We start from the raw sequence: 22,417 nt of genomic DNA on the forward strand, positions 1-22,417 counted from the left end.
GGTACGCACGCGCGGCTAGCTCGTTCGCGATAGGCTGCGCTGAGGCGGGAGCCTTAAGCTCCTCGGGTGGCGAGGTGTTTTCTGTTTACCCGAGTTTTTCTTCCCTGGATGTGCGGCTTCTATTGGGTCGTCGCCGGTGCGTCCTTGGAGGGGAAGGCTTGTGAGACTGCGGTGGTGTGTGCGCTTGTGTGGGACAAAACAGGAGAGGCGCTGGAGCAGGCCTCCGGGGAGGAGGGAAGGAAGGCGGTGGAGCGGCCGCGGCCGTCTCCTGCGGGCGGGGGGGAGAGCGGTCTGAAGTGTAAAGGACGCCCTCGCTCTTGGTTCCGGGGTGGCTGGTGCCAAGGCCGGCGGTAGGGGTGCGTTTGTGATGGGGAGGGGTAGTGTCCCAGGGAGAGTCGACTCTGGGCAGTGGTCCCCCAGCTGTCCACCTGCTTTGCTTCTGTGGGTCTTGGGTTTCTTTCCCCCAGGGCTAGTCTACATTATGTTGCACGGTACAAACCGATTAATTAATAGACGATGTCTGTAGGCACGTTTAGCGGGGCCACAAAGGAGAGGAACGACTTAAGTCACGAAGTGTAGCTGCTGCCTATGGTAGTTGGAAGGCCAAAAGCAGAAACAGCAGGTCTGTTGCTGGTTCTTGGCTGTTTTATTAACGTTGTTGTATCCTAGAGGTTTAATGGTTGCATTCTTCAAAGACTACATCATCGTTATCTAATCCATAGTATTATCAAAATCCACATCCTCAAGTTTACACCGTTCAATTTAAATCTTATATTCTTTTCAGTAGCTCGTTGTGATGAAAATAAAATGTTACTAGCTGTTAAACTTGTTTTCTAAGGCTTTTTACAGGTTTATTCTCTTATATTTTTAAAGATAGGGTTGTAGGGATGAACTGTTTTTATGTTTGGGGTTAAATCTGTCAGATTCGTAGATGATTTCTGTTTTGGGTGTTTTTTAGGTTGGTACTGCTGAATATGAGACGATCTGCAGCACCGAGTCAGTTGCAGGGGAATTCCTTCAAAAAAGTAAAATTTATACCACCAGGAAGGAGTAATCCAAGTCCAGATGAAGAGATTACAAAGATGAGTCCAGATGTAAAATTACTTCAGGTAAAAATAAAATAAATAAGTAAATAAAATAAAAGAAGCATAATATAGAGAAGCATGTTTTTTTTTTTTTTTTTTTTAACATGTCATTTAAGGAGTTAACGACACTTATCGCCTGAAGGAGTTTTTACTGTCTCTGACAAAGTCTTCCCAAAACCTTAAAATAATGGTTAAAATCATTTTTTTATTTTTTTTTTAAATTTTTTTTTCAACATTTTTTATTTATTTTTGGGACAGAGAGAGACAGAGCATGAACGGGGGAGGGGCAGAGAGAGAGGGAGACACAGAATCGGAAACAGGCTCCAGGCTCCGAGCCATCAGCCCAGAGCCTGACGCGGGGCTCGAACTCACGGACCGCGAGATCGTGACCTGGCTGAAGTCGGACGCTTAACCGACTGCGCCACCCAGGCGCCCCAAAATCATTTTTTTAAAGGAATGATACGCAGTTGGATCTCTAGAGTAAACTGTTAACAGTAAAAAATAACCTCTGTGAAGGAATTGTAAAAATAAATTATTGTAACCAGTGTTCTTTTTAAAACTACCATATAAGTGAAAACCTTAGGTAAGGTGATTTGAGGAGACTATGTAAGTAATGATTACAGTCACTATTTTGTATGTTTCCTTTTTTCTTTTCCTTTTATTTTTTTTAGGTTTATTTACTTATTTTGAGAGGGAGAGAGTGCAAGCACGCAAGTGAGCATGGGGGAGGGGCAGACAGAGGAGGGAGAGAGAGAATGCCAAGCAGGTTCCACACCAACACCCTGCAGTCCAATGTAGGGCTCAACCCTGAGAACCTCTAGATCGTGACTGAGCCGAAATCAAGAGTCAGACGATTAACTGACTGAGCTGCCCAGGCGCCTCTCCTTTTTTTTTTTATTGCGATAAAGTATATATAACAGAAAATTTGCTATTTTACCTTTTTTGTTTTTTAGAAGATTTATTTTTAGAGTGCGAGGCAGGGAGAGGGGCGGAGTGGGGAGGGGAGAGAGAGGGAGAAAGAAAAAGAGAGTATCTCAAGCGGGCTCCATCCTCGGCGAGGAGCAGGAGGCGGGGCTTGATCCCACAACCCTGGAATTTTGAGTTGAGCTGAAATCAAGAGTTGGTGCTCAACTGACCAAACCACCCAGGCCCCCCCCCCCTTCCCGTTTTACCATTGTTTGTAAAAGTTTATTTTGAGAGAGCACAAGTGGGGGAGGGGCAGAGAGAGAGAATCCCAAGCAGGCTCCAAACTGTCAGTGCAGAGCCCAATGGGGGGGGGGGGCTCAAACTCAGGAACAATGAGATCATGACCCTAGCCAAAGTCGGCTGCTTAATAGACTGAACCACCCAGGCACCCCCTATATTACCATTTTTAAGTGTGCCAGATAAATGGCATTAATTATACTCACACTGTTTTGCAGCCATCATCACTGTTTTCACTTGAAAACTTTTTCATTACCCCAAACAGAAATTCTATAACCATTAAACAGTAATTCCTTATTCCCTCCTTCACCTACTCCCTTGTAAGCACTATTTATTGTACTTTCTCTCTTCATAAATTTGACTTCTAGTTACCTTATAGAAGTGGAATAATACGATATTTACCCTTTATTTCTGTCTTATTTCAGTTAGCATGTTTCAAGGTTCATCCGTGTTGTAGCATGTGTCAAAACTTCATAACTTTATAAGGTTGAACAATATTTAGTTGTATGTATATACCACATTTTATTTATCCATTCATTTATTGGTGGATACTTGTGTTTTCACTTTTTGGCTGTTGTGAATAATGCTGCTATGAACATTGGCATACAAGTTTCTATTTGAATCCCTGTGTTCATTTTTCTAGGAGTGGAATTGCTGGGTAATGAGGTAATTCTGTGTTTAATTTTTTGAGAAATTACCAAACTGTTTTCCACAACTGCTGCACCGTTTTACGTTTTCATCAGCACTGTGTGAGGGTTTCCTTTTCTCCACTTCTTCAGCAACACTTGTTATTTTATTTATTTATTTATTTATTTATTTGATTATAGCCATCCTAGTAGGTGATGGTAGTAAGAGTGGTATTTCATTGTGGTCTTGATTTGCATTTCTCTTATGAAAAGTGGTGCTGAGCATCTTTTCATATGTTAATTGGCTCTTTGTAGATCTGATTTGGAGAAATACCTATTCAAGTTCTTTGCCTGTTTTTTTTTTTTTTTTTTTTTTAAGTTTTAATTTATTAGAGCCCACAAGAACAAACGGGGAGGGGCAGAGAGAGATGGGGACAGAGGATCCAAAATGCACTCTACACTGACAGCAGTGAGCCTGATACGGGGCTTGAACTCACTGTGAGATCATGACCTGAGCTTAAGTTGGCTGCTTAACTGACTGAGCCACCCAGGCACCCCCTTTGCCTGGTTTTTAATAGGTTGTTCTAATTTATTTTGTGTCTTTTTGTGGTTAAAAAGGTCTAATATTTTTTAAAGTTTATTTTGAGGTGGGAGGGGCAGAAAGAGAAGCAGAGAGAATCTCAAGCAGGTTCAGGGCAGAGCCCGATGTGGGGCTCAATGAGATCATGACCTGAGCCTAAACCAAGAGTCAGATGCTTAACTGACTGAGCCACCCAGGTGCTCCAAAAACTCTGCTAGTTTTTAACTTGTTTTTTGGTCTGCATGTGTTTGTTTTAGCCTACATTTCTTTCTGGCCACAATGTCAGAAGAAAACATAGGTTTCTGTTTTTTTAATAAGGTTCCTTTCTTTTTTTCTTTCTTTCTTTCTTTTTTTAAAAGCAGCTTTAATTAGATACAGTTCACATTCCACACAGTCCCACTACTACAATTCGTGGATCTTTTTTTTGTTGTTTTTTTTTTTGTTGTTTTTTGTTTTTTGTTTTTGTATTTTTGAGAGAGAGAGAGAGAGAGAGAGAGAGAGCGAGCATGAGAGGGGGAGGGACAGAGAGGGAGACACAGAATCCAAAGCAGGCCTGATGCAGGGCTTGAACTCATGAACCTTGAGATCCTGACCTGAGTTGAAGTTGGCTGCTTAACCAACTGCTTGAGCCACCCAGACGCCCTGTCATTGGTCTTTACCATATTCACAGAGTTGTACGGTGATCACAGAAATCAATTTTAGAACGTTTTCATCACTGGGCGCCTGGGTGACTCAGTTGCATCTGACTCTTGATTTTGGCTCAGGCCATGATCCCAGGGTCATGGGATCAAGCCCCATGTCAGGTTCCATGCTAAATGTGCAGCTTGCTTGGGATTATTTCTTTTTCTCCCTCTCCTGTGCGGGTGCAATCTCTTTCTCTCTAAAAAAAAAAAAAAAAAAGAAAAAAAAAAAGAACATTTTCATCACTCCAGAAAGAAAACTTAAATATATTAACAGTCATTCTCCATTTTTCCCAAACTCTTTCAGTGCTTTGCAACCACTAATCATTTTTCCATCTCTGTAGATTTGCCTATTAGGGACATTTCATATAAATGGAATCATACGTTCATCATACTCATTGCTTTTTGTGACTGGCTTTTTCCAGTTAGTGTAATGGTTTCCTTATCCATGTTTTAGTACGTATCAATAATTTATTTCTTTTTATTGCCAAATTTATTAGTTTTCTATTCCTGCTATAAAAAATTACCACAAGTTTAGTGGCTTAAAGAAACACAAGTCTATTAAACTTCTATAGGTCAGAAGTCCAAAACAGGTCTCACTGGGCTAAGATCAAGGTGTTGGCAGGGCTGCATTAATTTCTGGAAGTTTTAGGCGATAATCTATTTCCTTTGCTTTTTCTAGGTTTGATAGGCCACCTGAATTTATTTTTTGCTCCTGGCCCCCTTCTTTAATTTTCAAAGCCAGCAATGATAATTTCTGTTGCCATGTTGTTATGTCTCTGGTTCTCTCAAACTGGAATCATTTGATTAGATTGCGCCACCTGGATAATCCAGGACAGTCTCCATTCCAGGAGAGATTACTTTGAGCACATTTTACATCTGCAAAGTTCTTTTGCCTTGTAACATATTCACAGATTCTGGGGATTAGTATAAATGTCTTTGGGAAGCATTATTCTGCCTACCATACTGTATAATATTAATATTAATACACCACATTTTATTTATCTGTTCATCAGTTGACAGGCATTTGGATCGTTTCCACTTTTCAAATTATGAGTTATTGTAAGTTTTTTAATGTTTATTGTTGAGAGAGAGAGAGAGAGAGAGAGAGAGAGAGAGACAGGGTGAGTGGGGGAGGGTCAGAGAGAGAGGGAGACACAGAATCCAAAGCAGGCTCTAGGCTCTGAGCTGTCAGCACAGAGCCCAATGAGGGGCTTGAAGCCATGAGCCACAAGATCCTGATCTGAGCCAAAGTCAGACGCTTAACCAACTGAGCCATCCAGGTGCTCCTTAAATTATGAGTTATTAATAATGCTTATGAACATTTGTGTGTAAGTTTTTGTGTAGACATATGTTTTCATTTTTCTTAGTTATATTCCTAGGTTTGGAATTGCTGGATCATATGATAACTCTGTTTAATCTTTCATTAATAAACTGCCAGACTCTTTTTCAAGGTAGCTGCAGTAGTTTCATTTGTACCATCAGTGTATGAGGATTTCAGTTTCTCCACATCCCTGTCAACACTTAAGATCTTTTTGATTGTAGCCATACTAGTGGGTGAAGTAGTATGTCATTTGTGGTTTTGATTTGTGTGTCACTGGTGGCTAAATGTTGTTGAGCATCTTTATATGTGCTTATTGGCCGTTTGTGTATTTTATTTGGAGAACTGTCTGTTCAGATCCTTTGACCCTTGTAAAACTGGATTATTTGCTTTTTATTATAGAGTTGTAAGAGTTTTTTTTCTTTAAGATTTTTAATTTTTTAAGTAATCTCTACACCTAATGCGGGGCTTGAACTTACAACCCAAGAACATGAGTCTCACACTTCACTGACAGAGCCAGCCAGGTGCCACTAGAGTGTTTTTAAAAAAAATATATTCTAGCTACAGCTTCTTATCAGATACATTAATTGCAAACGTTTTCTCATTTTGTTGGTTATTCTTCACTTTTTAGATAGTATCATTTGTAGCACAGAAGTTTTTAATTTTGACTAAGTTAGATTTATCTAATTTTTTTGATGTTAGTCCTTGTGATTTTGGTAGTATATCTAAGAAGGTCATGAATAGTTACTCCTGTATTTTTGTTTTTTAATTTTTAGTTTTTTAATGTTTATTTTTGAGAGAGAGAGACAGAGAGAGACAGAGAGAGACAGAGAGAGAGGAAGACACAGAATCCAAAGTAGGCTTCAGGCTCTGAGCAGTCATCATAGAGACCATCGCAGGGCTTGAACTCGTGAACAGTGAGATCATGACCTGAATCGAAGTCAGACACTTAACTGACAGAGCCACCCAGCTGCCCCTGTATTTTGTTTTTTAAAGAACTTTTTTTTTGTTGTGCCTGGCTGGGTCAGGTGGTAGAGCATGCGACTCTTGATCTCGAAGTTGTGAGTTTGAGCCCCATGTTGGGTGTATTGATGACTTAAAATTAGAACCTAAAAAAAAAAAAACTAATTTGTTTTTTATTGAGGTATGATTGACATACAGCATTATATCCAGGTATACAACATAATGATATTTGTATATACTGTGAAATGATCATGATAAGTCTAGTTATCATCTGTCACTGCACATAGTTACAGAATTTTTTTTTCTTGTCTCATATTTTCTTCTAAGAGTTTTGTAGTTTTAGTTCTTACATTTTGGTCTGTGACCCATTTTGAGTTCCTTTTTGTGCATGGTGTGAGATAGGGGTGCAAATTCATTCTTTTGTATGTGGATACCTTGTTGTTCCAGGATGTTAAAAAGACTTTCTTTACCCATTAATCATTTTGACACCCTTGACTTAAGGTTTAATTTTTGATGTAGTTTTTTTTTTGTTTGTTTAAAAAAATTTTTTTTTTAATGTTTGTTTATTTTTGAGAGGGAGAGAGAGAGAGAGAGACAGAGTTCATACAGGGAAGGGGCAGAGAGAGAAAGGGAGACTCAGAATCCAAAGCAGGCTCCAGGCTCTGAGTTGTCAGCACAGAGCCCGATGTGGGGCTGAACCCACAAACTTCGAGATCATGACCTGAGCTGAAGTCAGACGCTTAACCAGCTGAGCCACCCAGGCACCCCCCCCCCTTTTTTTTTTTAAATGTTGTTTCTGAGGACTAATTTGAGACCAAAACCACCGATTTACTCTTTGAATTATATCAGGAAACTAAATAGTTATTTTTTAAAACTAGACATTTTCTAAGTAGGCATTTTTGAAATTATACAGCTATTTTAAGCAAGGCAACATGAGAACCTTTGGCAATTAACTTTACCTTAGTCTATTCCATTCCTAACTTTTGTTCTTAGAATATTTATCTTAGATTGAGTTATTCCATACTAAAAAGTACTGTTTTGGTAACCTCAGGAGTTTTTATTTGGTCTGATAAATACAAAATCTGGAACAAATTGTCAAAATAAATGTGCTTGTGGGTAGTAATTCATTAAATAATAGAGTCTGAATATATAGTGAGATAAGTAAGTAAGTAAATGGGGAGAAGAGTAAGCTCTTCCTTAAAGTGGAATGCTAAATCATAATAGAAGTGACAGTGTTAGAAAATAAAATGGATGCCATAAGTTGCTAAGAAGTAGACTTTATTTTTAAAAAAATTTTTTTAATGTTTATTCATTTTTGAGAGAGAGAGACAGACCGAATGTGAGTGGGGGAGGGGCAGAGAGAGGGAGACACAGAATCTGAAGAGGCTCTAGACTCTGAGCCGTCAGCATGGAGCCTGATGCAGGGCTAGAATTCATGAACTGCAAGATCATGACTTGAGCCGAAGTTGGCTGCTTAACCAACTGAGCCACCCAGGCGCCCCTAAGAAGTAGACTTTAAAAATTCTCATCACAAGAAAAATTTTTTGTAACTATGTATGGTGATGGATGTTAACTATGTTTATTGTGGTGATCAATTTGAAATATATTCAAATCTTGAAGCATTCCACTGTACACTTGAAACTAATATGTTATATCTCAGTTAAGCCTCAATTAAAACAAAAGTTTAGCCGTTTCTTAAGCCAGGGCTGAAGAGAAAACTGCCTTCAGTACTCCAATTAAAGGAGCTTATTAGCATACAACAATATATGCTTAAGAATGATTTGTGGGGATAAAGGAAGAATTTTAAGTTGCATGTTTATTACATGGGAACACATTTAAGCACCTACAATATGGCAGGATTTTATTTTTTATATAATTTTTTTAATATTTATTTTTGAGAGAGAGTGTGCATTCACGGGGGAGGGGCAGAAAGAGAGAGGGACAGAGGATCAGAAGCAGGCTCTGTGCTAACAGCAGAGAGCCTGATGTGGGGCTCAAACTCACAAACCATGAGATCATGACCTGAGCTGAAGTCAGATGCTTAACTGACTGAACTACCCAGGGACCCCAATATGACAGGATTTTAAAGGGAATTAATACATTTAATATTAGTGTACTCTATAACAAAGAGTTTGCACATTAGTTCTTAATCCATGGAACAGAATCAATCTGTGTGATTTTTTTTTTTAAGTTTATTTATTTACTTTGAGAGAGACAGAGCGAGAGAAAAAGAGAGCACCAGCAGGAGATGGGCAGAGAAAGAGAGAGAGGATGCAAAGCCAGCTCTGTGCTGTCTGATGTGGGGCTTGATCCCACGAACCATGAGATCATGACTTGAACTGAAATCAAGAGTCAGATGGTTAACTGACTGAGCCACCCAGCACCCCCAATTTGTGTAATTTCTACAACAATGTAAGGGACTGGACTGGTTAGTATGAACTCTAGAAGGAAGTTTGAGGCATGGAGAACCATAAATACCTCCTAGATATTTGGACATTGGCTAGAATGACTTTTTTTCCTCCTTACCTGCCTTGCTTTCCATAGCAGTTGTTGGCCTTAGACAGCTGTGTTTACTTGTCCATAAAAAAAAAGTTCAATGGATACCCAAACTAGTGCATGAATGTTTGAGGAAATAAGATATTTGAATAGATTCAAGCATCTTCTCACAACATACTTTTTACGATGATTTTTAAAAATATTTATTTATTTTTGAGAGAGAGATAGAGTGCAAGTAGGGGAGGGGCAGAGAGAGAGGGAGACACAGTCTGAACCAGGCTCCAGGCTCTGAGCTGTCAGCACAGAGCCCGATGCAGGGCTTGAACCCACGAACTGTGAGATCATGACCTGAGCCAAAGTCAGATGCTTAACTGACTTTGAAGTCAGAAACTTTAACTGAGCCACCCAGGTGCCCCTAGATGACTTTTTTTTTTTAAGTTTATTTTTGAGAGAGACAAAGACAACGTGGGTTGGAGAGCAGAGAGAGAGAGGGAGAGAGAGAGAATCCCAAGCAGGTTCTGTGCTGTGAGCACAGAGCCCGATGCTGGGCTCAAACTCACGGAACTTTGAGATCATGACCTGAGCTGACATCCAAGAGCCAAACGCTTAACCGCTGAGCTACCCAGGTGTCCCACAACATGCTTTTAAGACTTACAAAGGTTGGGCACTTGGGTGTCTCACTTGGTTAAGCGTTTGGCTCTTGATTTCGGGTCTTGGTTCGTGGGTTCAAACTGCACATTGGGCTCTGTCCTGGGCACTGGATCTTGCTTGGGATTCTCTCTCCTTCTTTCTCCTTGCCCCTCCCCTGCTTGCTTGTTCTTTTTTTCAAAAATAAATAATAAAAGGAAAAATACTAACTTTTCAGGGAGACCTGGCTAATGACACCTTTATCAAATATATACTTAAGTGATGGGGCAAATCAGTAGTATGTGCCTCTTGGTATGATGAACAGTGGTATTTCTGTCCAAATTGTATAACCTGAAGCTAATCATAAGAAATATCAGACAATCCATATTGGGACATTCTACAAAATGGCCTGTACTCTTCAAAAGTGTCAAAGTCTCAAAAGACAAATAAACGTTGAGGAATTATTCTAGATTAGAGACTACAGAACCATGCTTGCTAAATATAATATATGATCTGATATTGGCCATGGCTCAGGGAAAAAACTATAAAAGACATTATTGGGATAAGTGGCTGAATTTGAATGTGGACTGTGGGTTAGATAATAATATAGCAATGTTAAATCTTGATTTTGGTAATTTTACTGTGATTGTGGAAGAGAATGTCTTTGCTCTTTGGGAACACATCTGGAAATATTTAGAGGTAAAGGAGCACAGTGTCTCCAGCTCTATCTCAAATATAAACACACATATACACATAAAGAGAGGGAAGAAGGGAAAACAAATGGAGCAAAATGTAAATAAATGGTGAATCTGGGTAAATGCTATCAGGGATTTCCTTGTATTTTTGTAATGTTTCTTTAAGTTTGAAAGTATGTAAAAATAAATTTATGGCCTCTGTTCATTGTTTTGACTTTGGAATCTTATAGGTTTTTTGATTGCCTCTGAAACTTATTTTGATAAATATTTATAAAGATATGGCAACTATGTCTGTTATTGTGAGTTATATTTAAAAAAATTCAAACATATACTCTGGTAGGCAGAAAAATGGACCTCCCAAAACATCCATATTTTAATTCTTGGAACCTGTGAATATGTTACCTTACATAGCTAAAGGAACTTGGACTAGGTGATTAATGTTAAAGAAGACCCTGAGGTGGGGAGGTTATCCTGGATTATCTGGGTCCGCTCAGTTTAATGACAAAAGTTCTTAAAAGTAGAAGAGGGAGACAGAAGAGAGTGTTAAGGAAATGTGGTTATGTAAGCAGGGTCAGAGAGATACAGAGTAGCTGGCTTTGAAGAAGGAGGAAGGGGACCACAATCCAGGGAATGTGGATGACTTAGAAGTTCACAAAGACGTGGCATGAAAACAGACACTCAGATCAGTGGAACAGAATAGAGAACCCAGAAATGGACCCACAAATGTATGGCCAACTAATTTTTGACAAAGCAGGAAAGAATATCCAATGGAATAAAGACCGTCTCTTCAGCAAATGGTACTGGGAAAACTGGACAGCAACATGCAGAAAAATGAACCTGGACCACTTTCTTACACCATTCACAAAGATAAACTCAAAATGGATGAAAGACCTAAATGTAAGATAGGAAGCCATCAAAATCCTAGAGGAGAAAACAGGCAAAAACCTCTTTGACCTCGGCAGCAGCAACTTCTTACGTGACATGCCTCCAGAGGCAAGGAAGACCAAAGCAAAAAATGAACTATTGGGACCTCATCAAGATAAAAAGCTTCTGCACAATGAAGGAAGTAATCACCAAAACTAAAAGGCAACCAACGGAATAGGAGAAGATATCTGCAAATGAAGTATCAGATAAAGATCAGATAAAGGGTTAGTATCCAAAATCTATAAAGAACTTATAAAACTCAACACCCAAAAAACAAATAATCTAGTGAAGAAACGGGCAAAAGACATGAGTAGACACTTCTCCAAAGAAGGCATCCAGATGGCCAACTGACACATGAAAAACTGCTCAACATCACTCATCATCAGGGAAATAAATACAAATCAAAACCACAATGAGATATCACCTCACACCTGTCAGAATGGCTAACATTAACAACTCAGGCAACAACAGATGTTGGCGAGGATGCAGAGAAAGAGGAACCCTTTTGCACTGCTGGTGGGAATGCAAACTGGTGCGGCCACTCTGGAAAACAGTACGGAGGTTCCTCAAAAAATTAAAAATAGAATTGCCCTATGACCCAGCAACTGCACTACTAGGTATTTATCCAAGGGATACAGGTATGCTGTTTCGAAGGGACGCATGCACCCCAATGTTTATAGCAGCACTATCAACAACATCCAAAGTATGGAAAGAGCCCAAATGCCCAATGATGGATGAATGGATAAAAAGATGTGGTATATATATATATACAATGGAGTATTACTAGTCAACAAAAATGAAATCTTGCCATTTGCCACCATGTGGATGGAACAAGAGGCTATTATGCTAAGTGAAATTAGTTGGAGAAAGACAAATATCGTATGACTCATATGAGGACTTAAAGATACAAAACAGATGAACATAAGGGAAGGGAAGCAAAAGTAACATATATAAACAGAGAGAGGGGGACAAAACATAAGAGACTCTTAAATATGGAGAACAATCAGAGGGTTGCTAGAGGGGTTGTGGGAGGGGGGATGGGCTAAATGGATAAGGGACATTAAGTAATCTTCTCCTGAAATCATTGTTGCACTATATGCAAACTAACTTGGATGTAAATTAAAAAATAAATAAATTTATTTATTTATTTTTTTTTTTTTTCAACGTTTATTTTATTTTTGGGACAGAGAGAGACAGAGCATGAACGGGGGAGGGACAGAGAGAGAGGGAGACACAGAATCGGAAACAGGCTCCAGGCTCCGAGCCATCAGCCCAGAGCCCGATGCGGGGCTCGAACTCACGGACCGTGAGATCGTGACCTGGCTGAAGTCGGACGCTTAACCGACTGCGCCACCCAGGTGCCCCTAAAAAATAAATTAAAAAAAAAGTTTGCAAAGACAAGGAAATGTATTCTAGAACTTCAAGAAAGGGGTGCATCCTTGCTGATCACCTTGATGTTAGCCTGGTGAGATTCAAGTCAGAGTTCTAACATACAGAATTGCAAAATGATAGATTTGCATTGTTTTTAAGCCACTAAATTTGTGTTCATTTGTTATAGCAGCAATAGAAAACAAATACATGTACAGAAATAGAGAAAAAATATATATAACCTTTATGCACCCATTATTTAGCTTCAGTGATCATCAGTTCATGGCCAGTCTTGTTTCATTTTTACCTCTTCAGTTCCCTCCCTAGTTCCTCTTTACTCATTAATTTTGTAAAGTTTTTATTTTTAAATATTTTATTTTTAAGTAATCTCTACACTCAATATGCTGCTTGAATTTACAACCCTGAGATTAAGAGTTGCCTGCCAGGTGCCCCTTAAGTTTTTATTTTAATCACCCAATGCTTGTCATGACACGTGCACCCCTTAATCCCTATTACCTATTTCACCCATCCTCACCACCCCCACCTCTGCTCTGATAACCATAAGTTTGTTCTCTATAGTTAAGAGTCTGTTTCTTGGTTTGTCTCTTGTTCTTTTTTAATTCCCCTTTGCGCGTTTCTTATTATCATCATTAGCATTCTTAATTTACATCCAAGTTAGTTAACATGTAGTGTAATAATGGTTTCAGGAATAGAATTTAGTGATTCATTGCTTAACGTATAACGCCCAGTGCTCATCCCAACAAGTGCCCTCCTTAATGCCCCTTGCCCATTTAGCCCATCCCACCGCCCAAACCCCTCCAACAGCCCTCAGTTTGTTCTCATGGTTTGTCTCCCTCCCTGTTTTTGTATTATTTTTGTTTCCCTTCCTTTATGTTAATCTGTTTTGTATCTTAAATTCCACACATGAGTGAAGTCATATGATACTTACCTTTCTGTGACTGACTTGTTTCGCTTAGCATAATACACTCTAGTTTCATTTGCAAATGGCAAGATTTCATTCTTTTTGATCGCTGAGTAATATTCCATTGTATATATGTACCACATCTTTAACCATTCATCAGTCAATGGATATTTGGGCTCTTTCTATACTTTGGCTGTCGTAGGTAGTGCTGCTATAAACATTGGGGTGCATGTGTCCCTTTGAAACAGCACACCTGTATCCCTTGGATAAATACCTAGTAGTGCAGTTGCTGGGTCATAGGGTAGTTCTATTTTTAATTTTTTGGGGAACCTCCATACTGTTTTCCAGAGTGGCCGCACCAGTTTGCATTCCCACCAGCAGTGCAAAAGGGTTCCTCTTTCTCTGCATCCTCACCAACATCTGTTGTTGCCTGAGTTGTTAATGTTAGCCATTCTGACAGGTGTGAGGTGATCTCTCATTGTGATTTTGATTTGTATTTCCCTGATGATGAGTGATGTTGAGCAGTATTTCATGTGTCTGTTAGTCATTTGGATGTCTTCTTTGGAGAAGACCTGTTTTTGCCCATTTCTTCACTGGATTATTTCTGTTTTGGGTGTTGAGTTTCATAAGTTCTTTATAGATTTTGGATACTAATCCTTTATCTGATACTTCATTTGCAGATATCTTCTCCCATTCCATTGGTTACCTTTTAGTTTTGCTGATTATTTCCTTCACTGTGCAGAAGCTTTTTATCTTTTTTTTTTTAATCTTTATTTTTTACTTTTGAGAGAGAGAGAGACAGAGTGCAAGCAGGGGAGGAACAGAGAGAGAGGGAGACACAGAATCGGAAGCAGGCTCCAACCTCTCAGCTGTTAGCACAGAGCCTGACATGGGCTTGAACTCACAAACCGTGAGATCATGACCTGAGCCAAAGTCAGACGCTTATCCAACTAAGCTAGCCAGGTGCCCTGAAGCTTTTTTATCTTGATGTGGTCCCAATAGTTCATTTTTGCTTTGGTTTCCCTTGCCTCTGGAGGCATGTCAAGTAAGATGTTGCTGCTGTCAAGGTCAAAGAGGTTTTTGCCTGTTTTCTCCTCTAGGATTTTGATGGCTTCCTGTCTTACATTTAGGTCTTTCATCCGTTTCAAGATTATTTTTGTGCATGGTGTAGGAAAATGGTCCAGGTTCATTTTTCTGCATGTCACTGTCCATTTTCCCAGCACCAGTTGCTGAAGAGATGGTCTTTATTCCATTGGATATTCTTTCCTGCTTTGTCAAAGATTAGTTGGCCATATGTTTGTGGGTCCATTTCTGGGTTCTCTATTTTGGGTTCTCCATTGATTTATGTGTCTGTTTGTGTGTTAGTACCATACCGTCTTGATGATTACAGCTTTGTAATACAGTTTGAAGTCTGGGATTGTGATGCCTTCAGCTGTGGTTTCCTTTTTCAGGATAGCTTTGGCTCTTCGTGTCTTTTCAGGTTCCATATGAATTTTAAGGTTGTTTATTCTAGCTCTGTGAAGAATGCTGATGTTATTTTTGATAGGGATTGCATTGACTATGTAGATTGCTTTGGGTAGTGTCGACATTTTAACAATATTTGTTCTTCAATACATGAGCGTGGAATGTTTTTCCATTTTTTTGTGTCATCTTCAATTTTTTTCATGAACTTTAGATTTTTTACCTCTTTGTTTAGGTTTATTCCTAGGCATTTTATGGTTTTTGGTACATCATTTGTTTTGTTTCTTAAGTTCCACATATGAGTGAAATCATGTGGTATTTGTCTTTCTCTGACTTATTTCACTTAGCATTATACTCTTTATCGCCATCCATGTTGTTGCAAATGGCAAGATTTCATTCTTTTTTTTAAGGCTGAATAGTATTCCTGTGTGTGTGTGTGTGTGTGTGTGTGTGTGTGTGTGTATGTGCGTGTACACACCACATTTTCTTTATCCATTCATCATTTGATGGACACTTGGGATGCTTCCATATCTTGGCCATTGTAAATAATGCTGCTGTAAATGTAGGGATGCATAATACTTTGAATTAGTGTTTTTGCATCCTGGGCTGGTTCACCCCCTCCTTAGGCAACCTAGTGGTCCCCCACTCCCAGGAGGCCACCATATTGATGCCAAACTTAGTGCAGACACCCGGTTGGAATAGCACGCCACAGCCCAGAATTCCTGGGCTCAAGCAATCCTCCTGTTTCAGCCTGAGTAGCTGAGACTACAGGTGCATGCCACCACACCTGGCTGAATTAGTGTTTTTGTATTCTTTGGGTAAATTCCTAGTAGTGTAATTACTGGATCATAGGATAGTTCTATTTTTAACTTTCTGAGGAACTTCCATACTGTTTTCCACAGTTGCTGCAGCAGTTTGCATTCCACCAATAATACATGAGGGTTCCTGTTTCTCTATATCCTCACCAGCATCTCTTGTTTCCTGTGTTGTTGATTGTGTAGCCATTGTGACAGGTGTGAGGTGATGCCTTATTGTAGTTTTGATTTGCGTTTCCCTGATGATGAGTGATGTTGAGCATCTTTTCATGTGTATGTTGGCTATTTGTATGTCTTTGCAGAAGTTTTTATTCATGTCTTCTGTCCATTTTTGATTGGATTATTTGTTTTGGGTGTATTGTATAAGTTTTTTTAAAATATATTTTAGATACTAACCGTTTATTTGATATAGCATTTGCAAATATCTTCTCGTATTCTGTAGGTTACCCTTTAGTTTTGTTGATTGTTTCCTTTGCTGTGTAAGAAGCTTTTTACTTTGATGTAGTCCCAGTAGTTTATTTTTGCTTTTGTCTCCCTTGCCCTAGGGGACCTATCTAGAAAAAAGTTGCTACAGCCAGTGTCAGAGAAATTACCGTCTGTGCTCTCTCTTCTAGCATTTTTATGGTTTTAGGTCTCACATTTAGGTCTTTAATCCATTTTGAATTTATTTTTGTGTATGGTGTAGGAAGGTGGTCCAGTTTCATTGTTTTGCATGGAGCTGTCCAGTTTTCCCAGCACCATTTGCTGAAGAGACTGCCTTTTTTCCATTGGATATTCTTTCCTGCTTTGTCGAAGATTAATTGACCATATAATTGTGAGTTTGTTTCTGGGTTTTGTATTCTGTTCTATGAACTATGTGTCTGTTTTTATGGCAGTACTATATTCTTTTCATTACTACAGTTTTGTAATATAACTTGAGGTCTGGAATTGTGATCTCTCCAGCTCTGATTTTTCAGGGTTGCTTTGTCTATTTGGAGTCCATATAAATTTTAGGATTGTTTGTTCTAGTAATGTGAAAAATGCTGGTGGTAATTTTGTTTTTTTAAAACAAAAATTTTGAGAGAGAGAGAGAGAGAGACATGTTTGTGTGTGAGAGGGGCAGAGAGAGAGGGAGAGAGAGACAGTCCTAAGTAGGCCCCACACTGTCAGCACAGAGCCCCATGTGGGGCTTGAATTCATGAACTGTGAGATCATGACCTAAGTGGAAATCAGCCACTTAACTTACTGAGCCATGCAGGCTCCTCTGGTGGTATTTTGATTGAGATTGCCTTAAATGTGTGGATTGCTTTGGGTAGTATAGACATTTGAACAATATTTGTTCTTCTAATCCATGAGCATGGAATGTCTTTCCATTTCTTTGTGTTATCTTCAGTTTCTTTCATCAGTGTTCATAATTTTCAGAGTATAGGTCTTTTACCTCTTACCTTTTACCTTTGGTTAGGTTTATTCCTAGGTGTCTTATTATTTTTGGTGCAATCTACTCATTATTTTGATGCAAATCCCAGGAATATCTTTTCATTTGTAAACAGTTCAGTATTTGTCTCTGTAACCAACACAGTGACAGTACCATTATCCCGCATAAAAATGGAGAATATTTAAATATTGATTTTAATATTGAGAAATTTGGCAAGAAAAAAACACAGTTGATTCTGAGAATGGCTTGTTATGACATGTTTAAAAACTCTTCTGATACATTGTTTACACTATAATTATAAGCATAATTTTCATTTTATTATGTCTTTAGCTTTTATAACATAATTAAAAGTTTAATAGTTTAGTAGACAGTAAAATTGGATTTTTAATTTATTTTAAAATGCCTATTTCCTTTTAAGATATAGAGAAGTTGGTAGTTCATATTTTAAATTAGGAATTTATTATATAAAAATATGGAAAATTAGATTTAATTTCTGCATAAAATACATATTTCCTTCTTTTAGGTTGCTGCAAATAAGAATACCTTTCTTCAGTTACAAAATAATACCCAAATATGCAGTTTAAATCTGCCTACTGACGGAAGTGCTAGAGAAATTAATCATGGGCATAATTACAATGGAAAACACTGTCTTGAAGTATCTGTAATGGCAACATTAGATCCACCTCATACAGGTAAGACTGCTTTTTATTGATTAGGTTTACACTTGACCAGTTGTAGTACAGTATTATTTAAGTTGACTATTTTCAAAATTGAATGTTCTATTTGAAAAGTGTTGAAATACCCCTAGGTTCTTGGCAATTCGTTTTTTTGTTGCCATAATTTCTTTTTTCAGTCTTTCTTTCTTTTTTTTTTAATTTTTTTTTAATTTTTATTTATTTTGAGAGAGAGCATGTGCAGGAGAAGGGCAGAGAGAGAGAGGGAGAGTGAGAATCCTAAGCAGGCTCCACACTGTCAGTGAAAAGCCCGACGTGAGGCTTGAACCCATGAACCATGAGATCACAACCTAAGCCAAATCCAAGAGTCAGATGCTTAACTGAGCTACCCAGGCACCCTATGTTGTCATAATTTCTTTAATTATTGGATTGATAACCATGTAATTCAAATCTTGTACTTTATAGTAGGTATCTAAGACTGTTAATTGTAAACTTGTTGGTCAAACATGGTCTTTTCCTCAAGTACCAAAATAAATTCTGTTTATTTAAAAAAATTTTTTTAACGTTTATTTATTTTTGAGACAGGGAGAGACAGAGCATGAATAGGGGAGGGTCAGAGAGAGGGAGACACAGAATATGAAGCAGGCTCCAGGCTCTGAGCTGTCAGCACAGAGCCCGACGCGAGGCTAGAACTCACGGACTGCAAGATCATGACCTGAGCCGAAGTCGGCCGCCTAACCGACTGAGCCACCCAGGCGCCCCAATAAATTCTGTTTAAAGGTTTGATTAAAAATTTTTTTAAAAACCATGTTGGGGCACGTGGCTAGCTCAGTAGGTAGAGTATACAACTCTTTATCTCAGGGTCATGAGTTCAAGCCCCATGTTGAGCATGGAGCCTACTTTAAAAAAAAATTAAAAAAAATTTTAAAACCATGTTAACAGTGCTAAGTTGGAGAGGTGAACTTGAAATGAATAAAATTGTTAATTCATAATAGTCCATAGAGTACCTCCAAATCAGATTTGTATTATGAGGGTATGTAATTGAAGGAGAACCAAGGATTTAACAGATGCTCCCTCCCTGCATTGTTGAATTGGGTTAAAATAATGATTATGTTTCTTTTTGTACCTGTCAGAGATTAATATTCTACAAGTAATTAAAAGAATAGAGTTGTTTACTAGTGTTTATTTGACCTTGTGAAAGACAACATTAAGACTACATTTTTCCAAATGACCTTTTATTCATTTTTTGCTTGAATAAACAGATTCAGGGAGAGAGCCCCATCTGCTGGTCTATAGAAGAGTAATTGTCATTCTCAAGATACCAGTGCTAATCAATAAGATTCCTTAAGCACTTAACCCTTTTTGAAGGAACTTCTTGAGCTTTGTGATGATTAGTACATTTTACCTCTGAATGGGTTAGTTTCTTCTTGTGGGAGAAAGGAATCCTGTGTTTTACTAGCTGGCTAGGATCTTCAGTTTCATTTATGTGCTCCTTGTAACTTTTCAAAAGTTGTTACTGGAGTCAAGACAAAGTTGAAAAGGGCTTTTGGAGCTGGATCTAGGGATCTGAAATCCCTAGAGACAGCTCTGGCTATGGCACTTTAGCTGCTGCGCTGTCTCACTGATTTAGTCTCTCCTTCTTTTTTCCTTTTCTCCCTTCCTCTTATTTTCCTTCCATCTTTGTTAAGTGGATATCCTGTTTTCCCAGGTTTTCTTCTCTACTGTCAAGCTGGTGGCAGATAATGATCCATGTATGCCTTTTTCTTTTCTATTACGGTAGCTAATCTTCACCAGAGAGTGATATTTAGACTCTGTAATATGTTCTGTGTTACTGATTTGCTGCTTTATTTTTGTTCTATAGTTTCTCACTCTCTAACCTGCTAAATATTAGGAGGGAGTTAAGAGTTAAGATAAATTGAAGAGGGAGTTAATTTACTCAACCCTTAATCCCTTAATCCCTTCTCTGATTTGGTACATTCACTGGACTGGGGAACCTTTGCCAACCTCCTGACACCCTCCTGCCTCTCATTCAGAGAGAGGCTAATTGGGGAAAAGAGCATTGTGAGAAACATCTTGCTTTCTGTGGTGAACTACTAGAGAAGGATGTTGTGTGAGGAGAAGTATGGAGATGAGAGATCCATGTAGTATACATTCACCTTTTCACATCTTTTTAATCCTACACATAATCCATCTTGAAGTACGGTCCAAATCTGTTTGTCCCAGTTAAAATATGTCGTCATTTTCCCCTATCACTTTTTATTTTGAAAAATTTCCTATATGTAGAGAAGTTGAAAGAATAATTATTATCCTAAATTCTGCATTTGTTAATCTTTTGCTTCTCCCTCCCTTATATGTCCCTTTTTTTTCTGGATCATTTGAAAATAAGTTGCAGATGTCATGCCACATCATCTCTAAATACTTCAGCTTATGTTTCTTAAAATTTCTTAGTAGTAATTCATAATATTTAATATATACTTCATCATTAATATCATTTTTGCATAAGCTGATTTAAGTTTGGTTTCTTTCTCAACTGAAAGTTCCCTGATGAGTATATTTTCACTCCATTGAACTTCACTGAGCGCTTCAGGTCTCTTTATAAACCCTGTTCCTTTGCAGATAATAGTCCCTATGTGAGAAAGAAGATGTAGATCTACCACTAATGACTTCACCTATGGCTCAGGGTATGTGCCTTATTTGGAGATGTGCTAGAAGGGCCCACTCTGTCTTAAAAAAATTATTTTATTCATTCATTCATTCATTCATTCATTTATTATTTTTGTCTACAGCCTCTGCTGTTTGCCTAGTCTTGAGAAAATTAAAGCCTGGAAGAGGGGAAATATATAATGGGTTGAATTGTGTCCCCTAAAAAGATGTCTTTAAGTCGTAACCTATGGTACCCGCGAATGTGACCTTATTTGGAAATAGGGTCTTTGCAGTTGTAATCAACTTAAGATGAGGTCATACTGTGTTAGGCCCTAAATCACAAAGCTGGTGTCCTTGTGAGGAGAGAGAGACCCAGAAACACAGAGAGAAAGACCACATGATGACGAAGGCGGAGATTGGAGTAGCTGCAAGCCAAGGAGCACCAAGGATTGTTGGCAACCACCAGAAGCTTTCTAGAAAGTGGCAAGGAAGGATCCTCCCCTAAAATCTTCAGAGAGCAAAAGGCTTTGCTGACACCTTAATTTTGAATATCTGGTCTCCAGATTTTGAGAGAGTAAATTCTTTTGCTTAAGCCACCTGGTTTTTGGTACTTTGTTGTGGCAGTCTTTGAAAATTAATATAGGAAGTTCTAGACCTCCTGATATTCAGAACTGTATTTACTTTCTTCAGAAACAGAGAAATTGTTTCATTTTTTCTGATTCCTTCTCATTCTGATGAACTATAAGGTGAGACTTAGTTCTCCCTCAAACTGTTCAACCACACTATCTTGTGTTGTATGTATTTACCTGACCCTGTTTCACCTAAGGCAAGAACTTTCTCTTCAGGTTTTAAAACAAAAATTTTTAAGTTTATTTTTTTACTTTGAGAGAGAATGAGCACAAGCGGGGGAGAAGCAAAGGGGAGAGAGAGAATCCCAAGCAGGCTTCACGCCATCAGTGCACAACTTGATGTGGGGCTTGAATTCACAAACCCGTGAGATCATGACCTAAGCCGAGATCAAGAGTCGGATGCCCAACTGACTCTGTTACCCAGGCACCCCTGTTGCACCCCTGTTGTTCAGGTTTTAAATCAAATAGTATGAATTCAAAAATAATTTATGACTGAATGAAAGGATCTTAGAAAACTTGTAATTAAGTCCTTTGGGTAAGTCTTTTGGCTTTGAAATGCTTCAGAGAAGTCCAGTAGTCAAGAAGAAGCTACTGGAACATTATAGTTTTCAGGGTTTGGTGATATTTGAGAGAACAGTTCCAAAAAGTGGAACAAAAGTCATATTGTAGTAGGGAACTAATGAGTGGAAACAGGCAAATGAAGTTAATATAAGTAAATGAAGTATGTAAAAATAAATTTGGTTGTGAAGGGAAGGAATAGTATCCTGAGAGAGAGCAGGGTTCCAGGAGGTGGTAGTTGTTGTTTTTTGTTGTTGTTGTTTTTGAGATTCTATGTTTTAAGTAATCTCTACATCCAACATGGGGCTTGAATCCACAACCCCGAGATCCAAAGTTGCACGCTTGGGTCCCCTGGGTGGCTCAGTTGGTTGAGTGTCCGACTCTTGGTTTTGGCTCAGTTCATGATCTCATGTTTTTTTTTAGTTCCAACCCCGTGTTGGGCTCTGCACTGACAGTGTGGAGCCTGCTTGGGCTTGTCTCTCTCCCTCTCTCTCCCTCTCTCTCTCCCTCTCTCTCCCTCCCTCTCTCTCCCTCCCTCTCTCTCCCTCCCTCTCTCTCCCTCTCTCTCTCCCTCTCTCTCCCTCTCTCTCCCTCTCTCTCCCTCTCTCTCCCTCTCTCTCCCTCTCTCTCCCTCTCTCTCCCTCTCTCTCTAACCCTTCCCTGCTCACGCTGTCTCTGTCTCTCTCAGAATAAATAAACTTAAAAAAAAAAGTTGCACTCTCTACTGACTGAG

At 38.8% G+C, this 22,417-nt stretch overlaps 1 protein-coding gene across 3 annotated transcripts in view; it reads left to right on the plus strand.

Annotated features, from left to right (window-relative positions):
- The window catches only part of RAD54B (RAD54 homolog B), a 95,314-nt gene continuing 72,897 nt past the window's right edge, over positions 1–22,417 (plus strand). Inside the window, exons 1-3 of one of the 3 annotated variants that reach the window (XM_049633142.1) lie at positions 1–136; positions 959–1,109; positions 17,704–17,872. In XM_049633142.1, coding sequence (XP_049489099.1) covers positions 975–1,109; positions 17,704–17,872 — 304 coding nt within the window. In that variant the 5' untranslated portion in view covers positions 1–136; positions 959–974. Of the gene's footprint in view, positions 137–958; positions 1,110–17,703; positions 17,873–20,470; positions 20,536–22,417 lie in introns of those variants that run through there. The other 2 variants (XM_049633143.1, XM_049633141.1) reach the window with 2 other exon arrangements.

The sequence above is a fragment of the Panthera uncia genome, chromosome F2 (assembly GCF_023721935.1).
Source record: "Panthera uncia isolate 11264 chromosome F2, Puncia_PCG_1.0, whole genome shotgun sequence".
In the NCBI taxonomy this organism is placed as follows: Eukaryota; Metazoa; Chordata; class Mammalia; order Carnivora; family Felidae; genus Panthera; species Panthera uncia.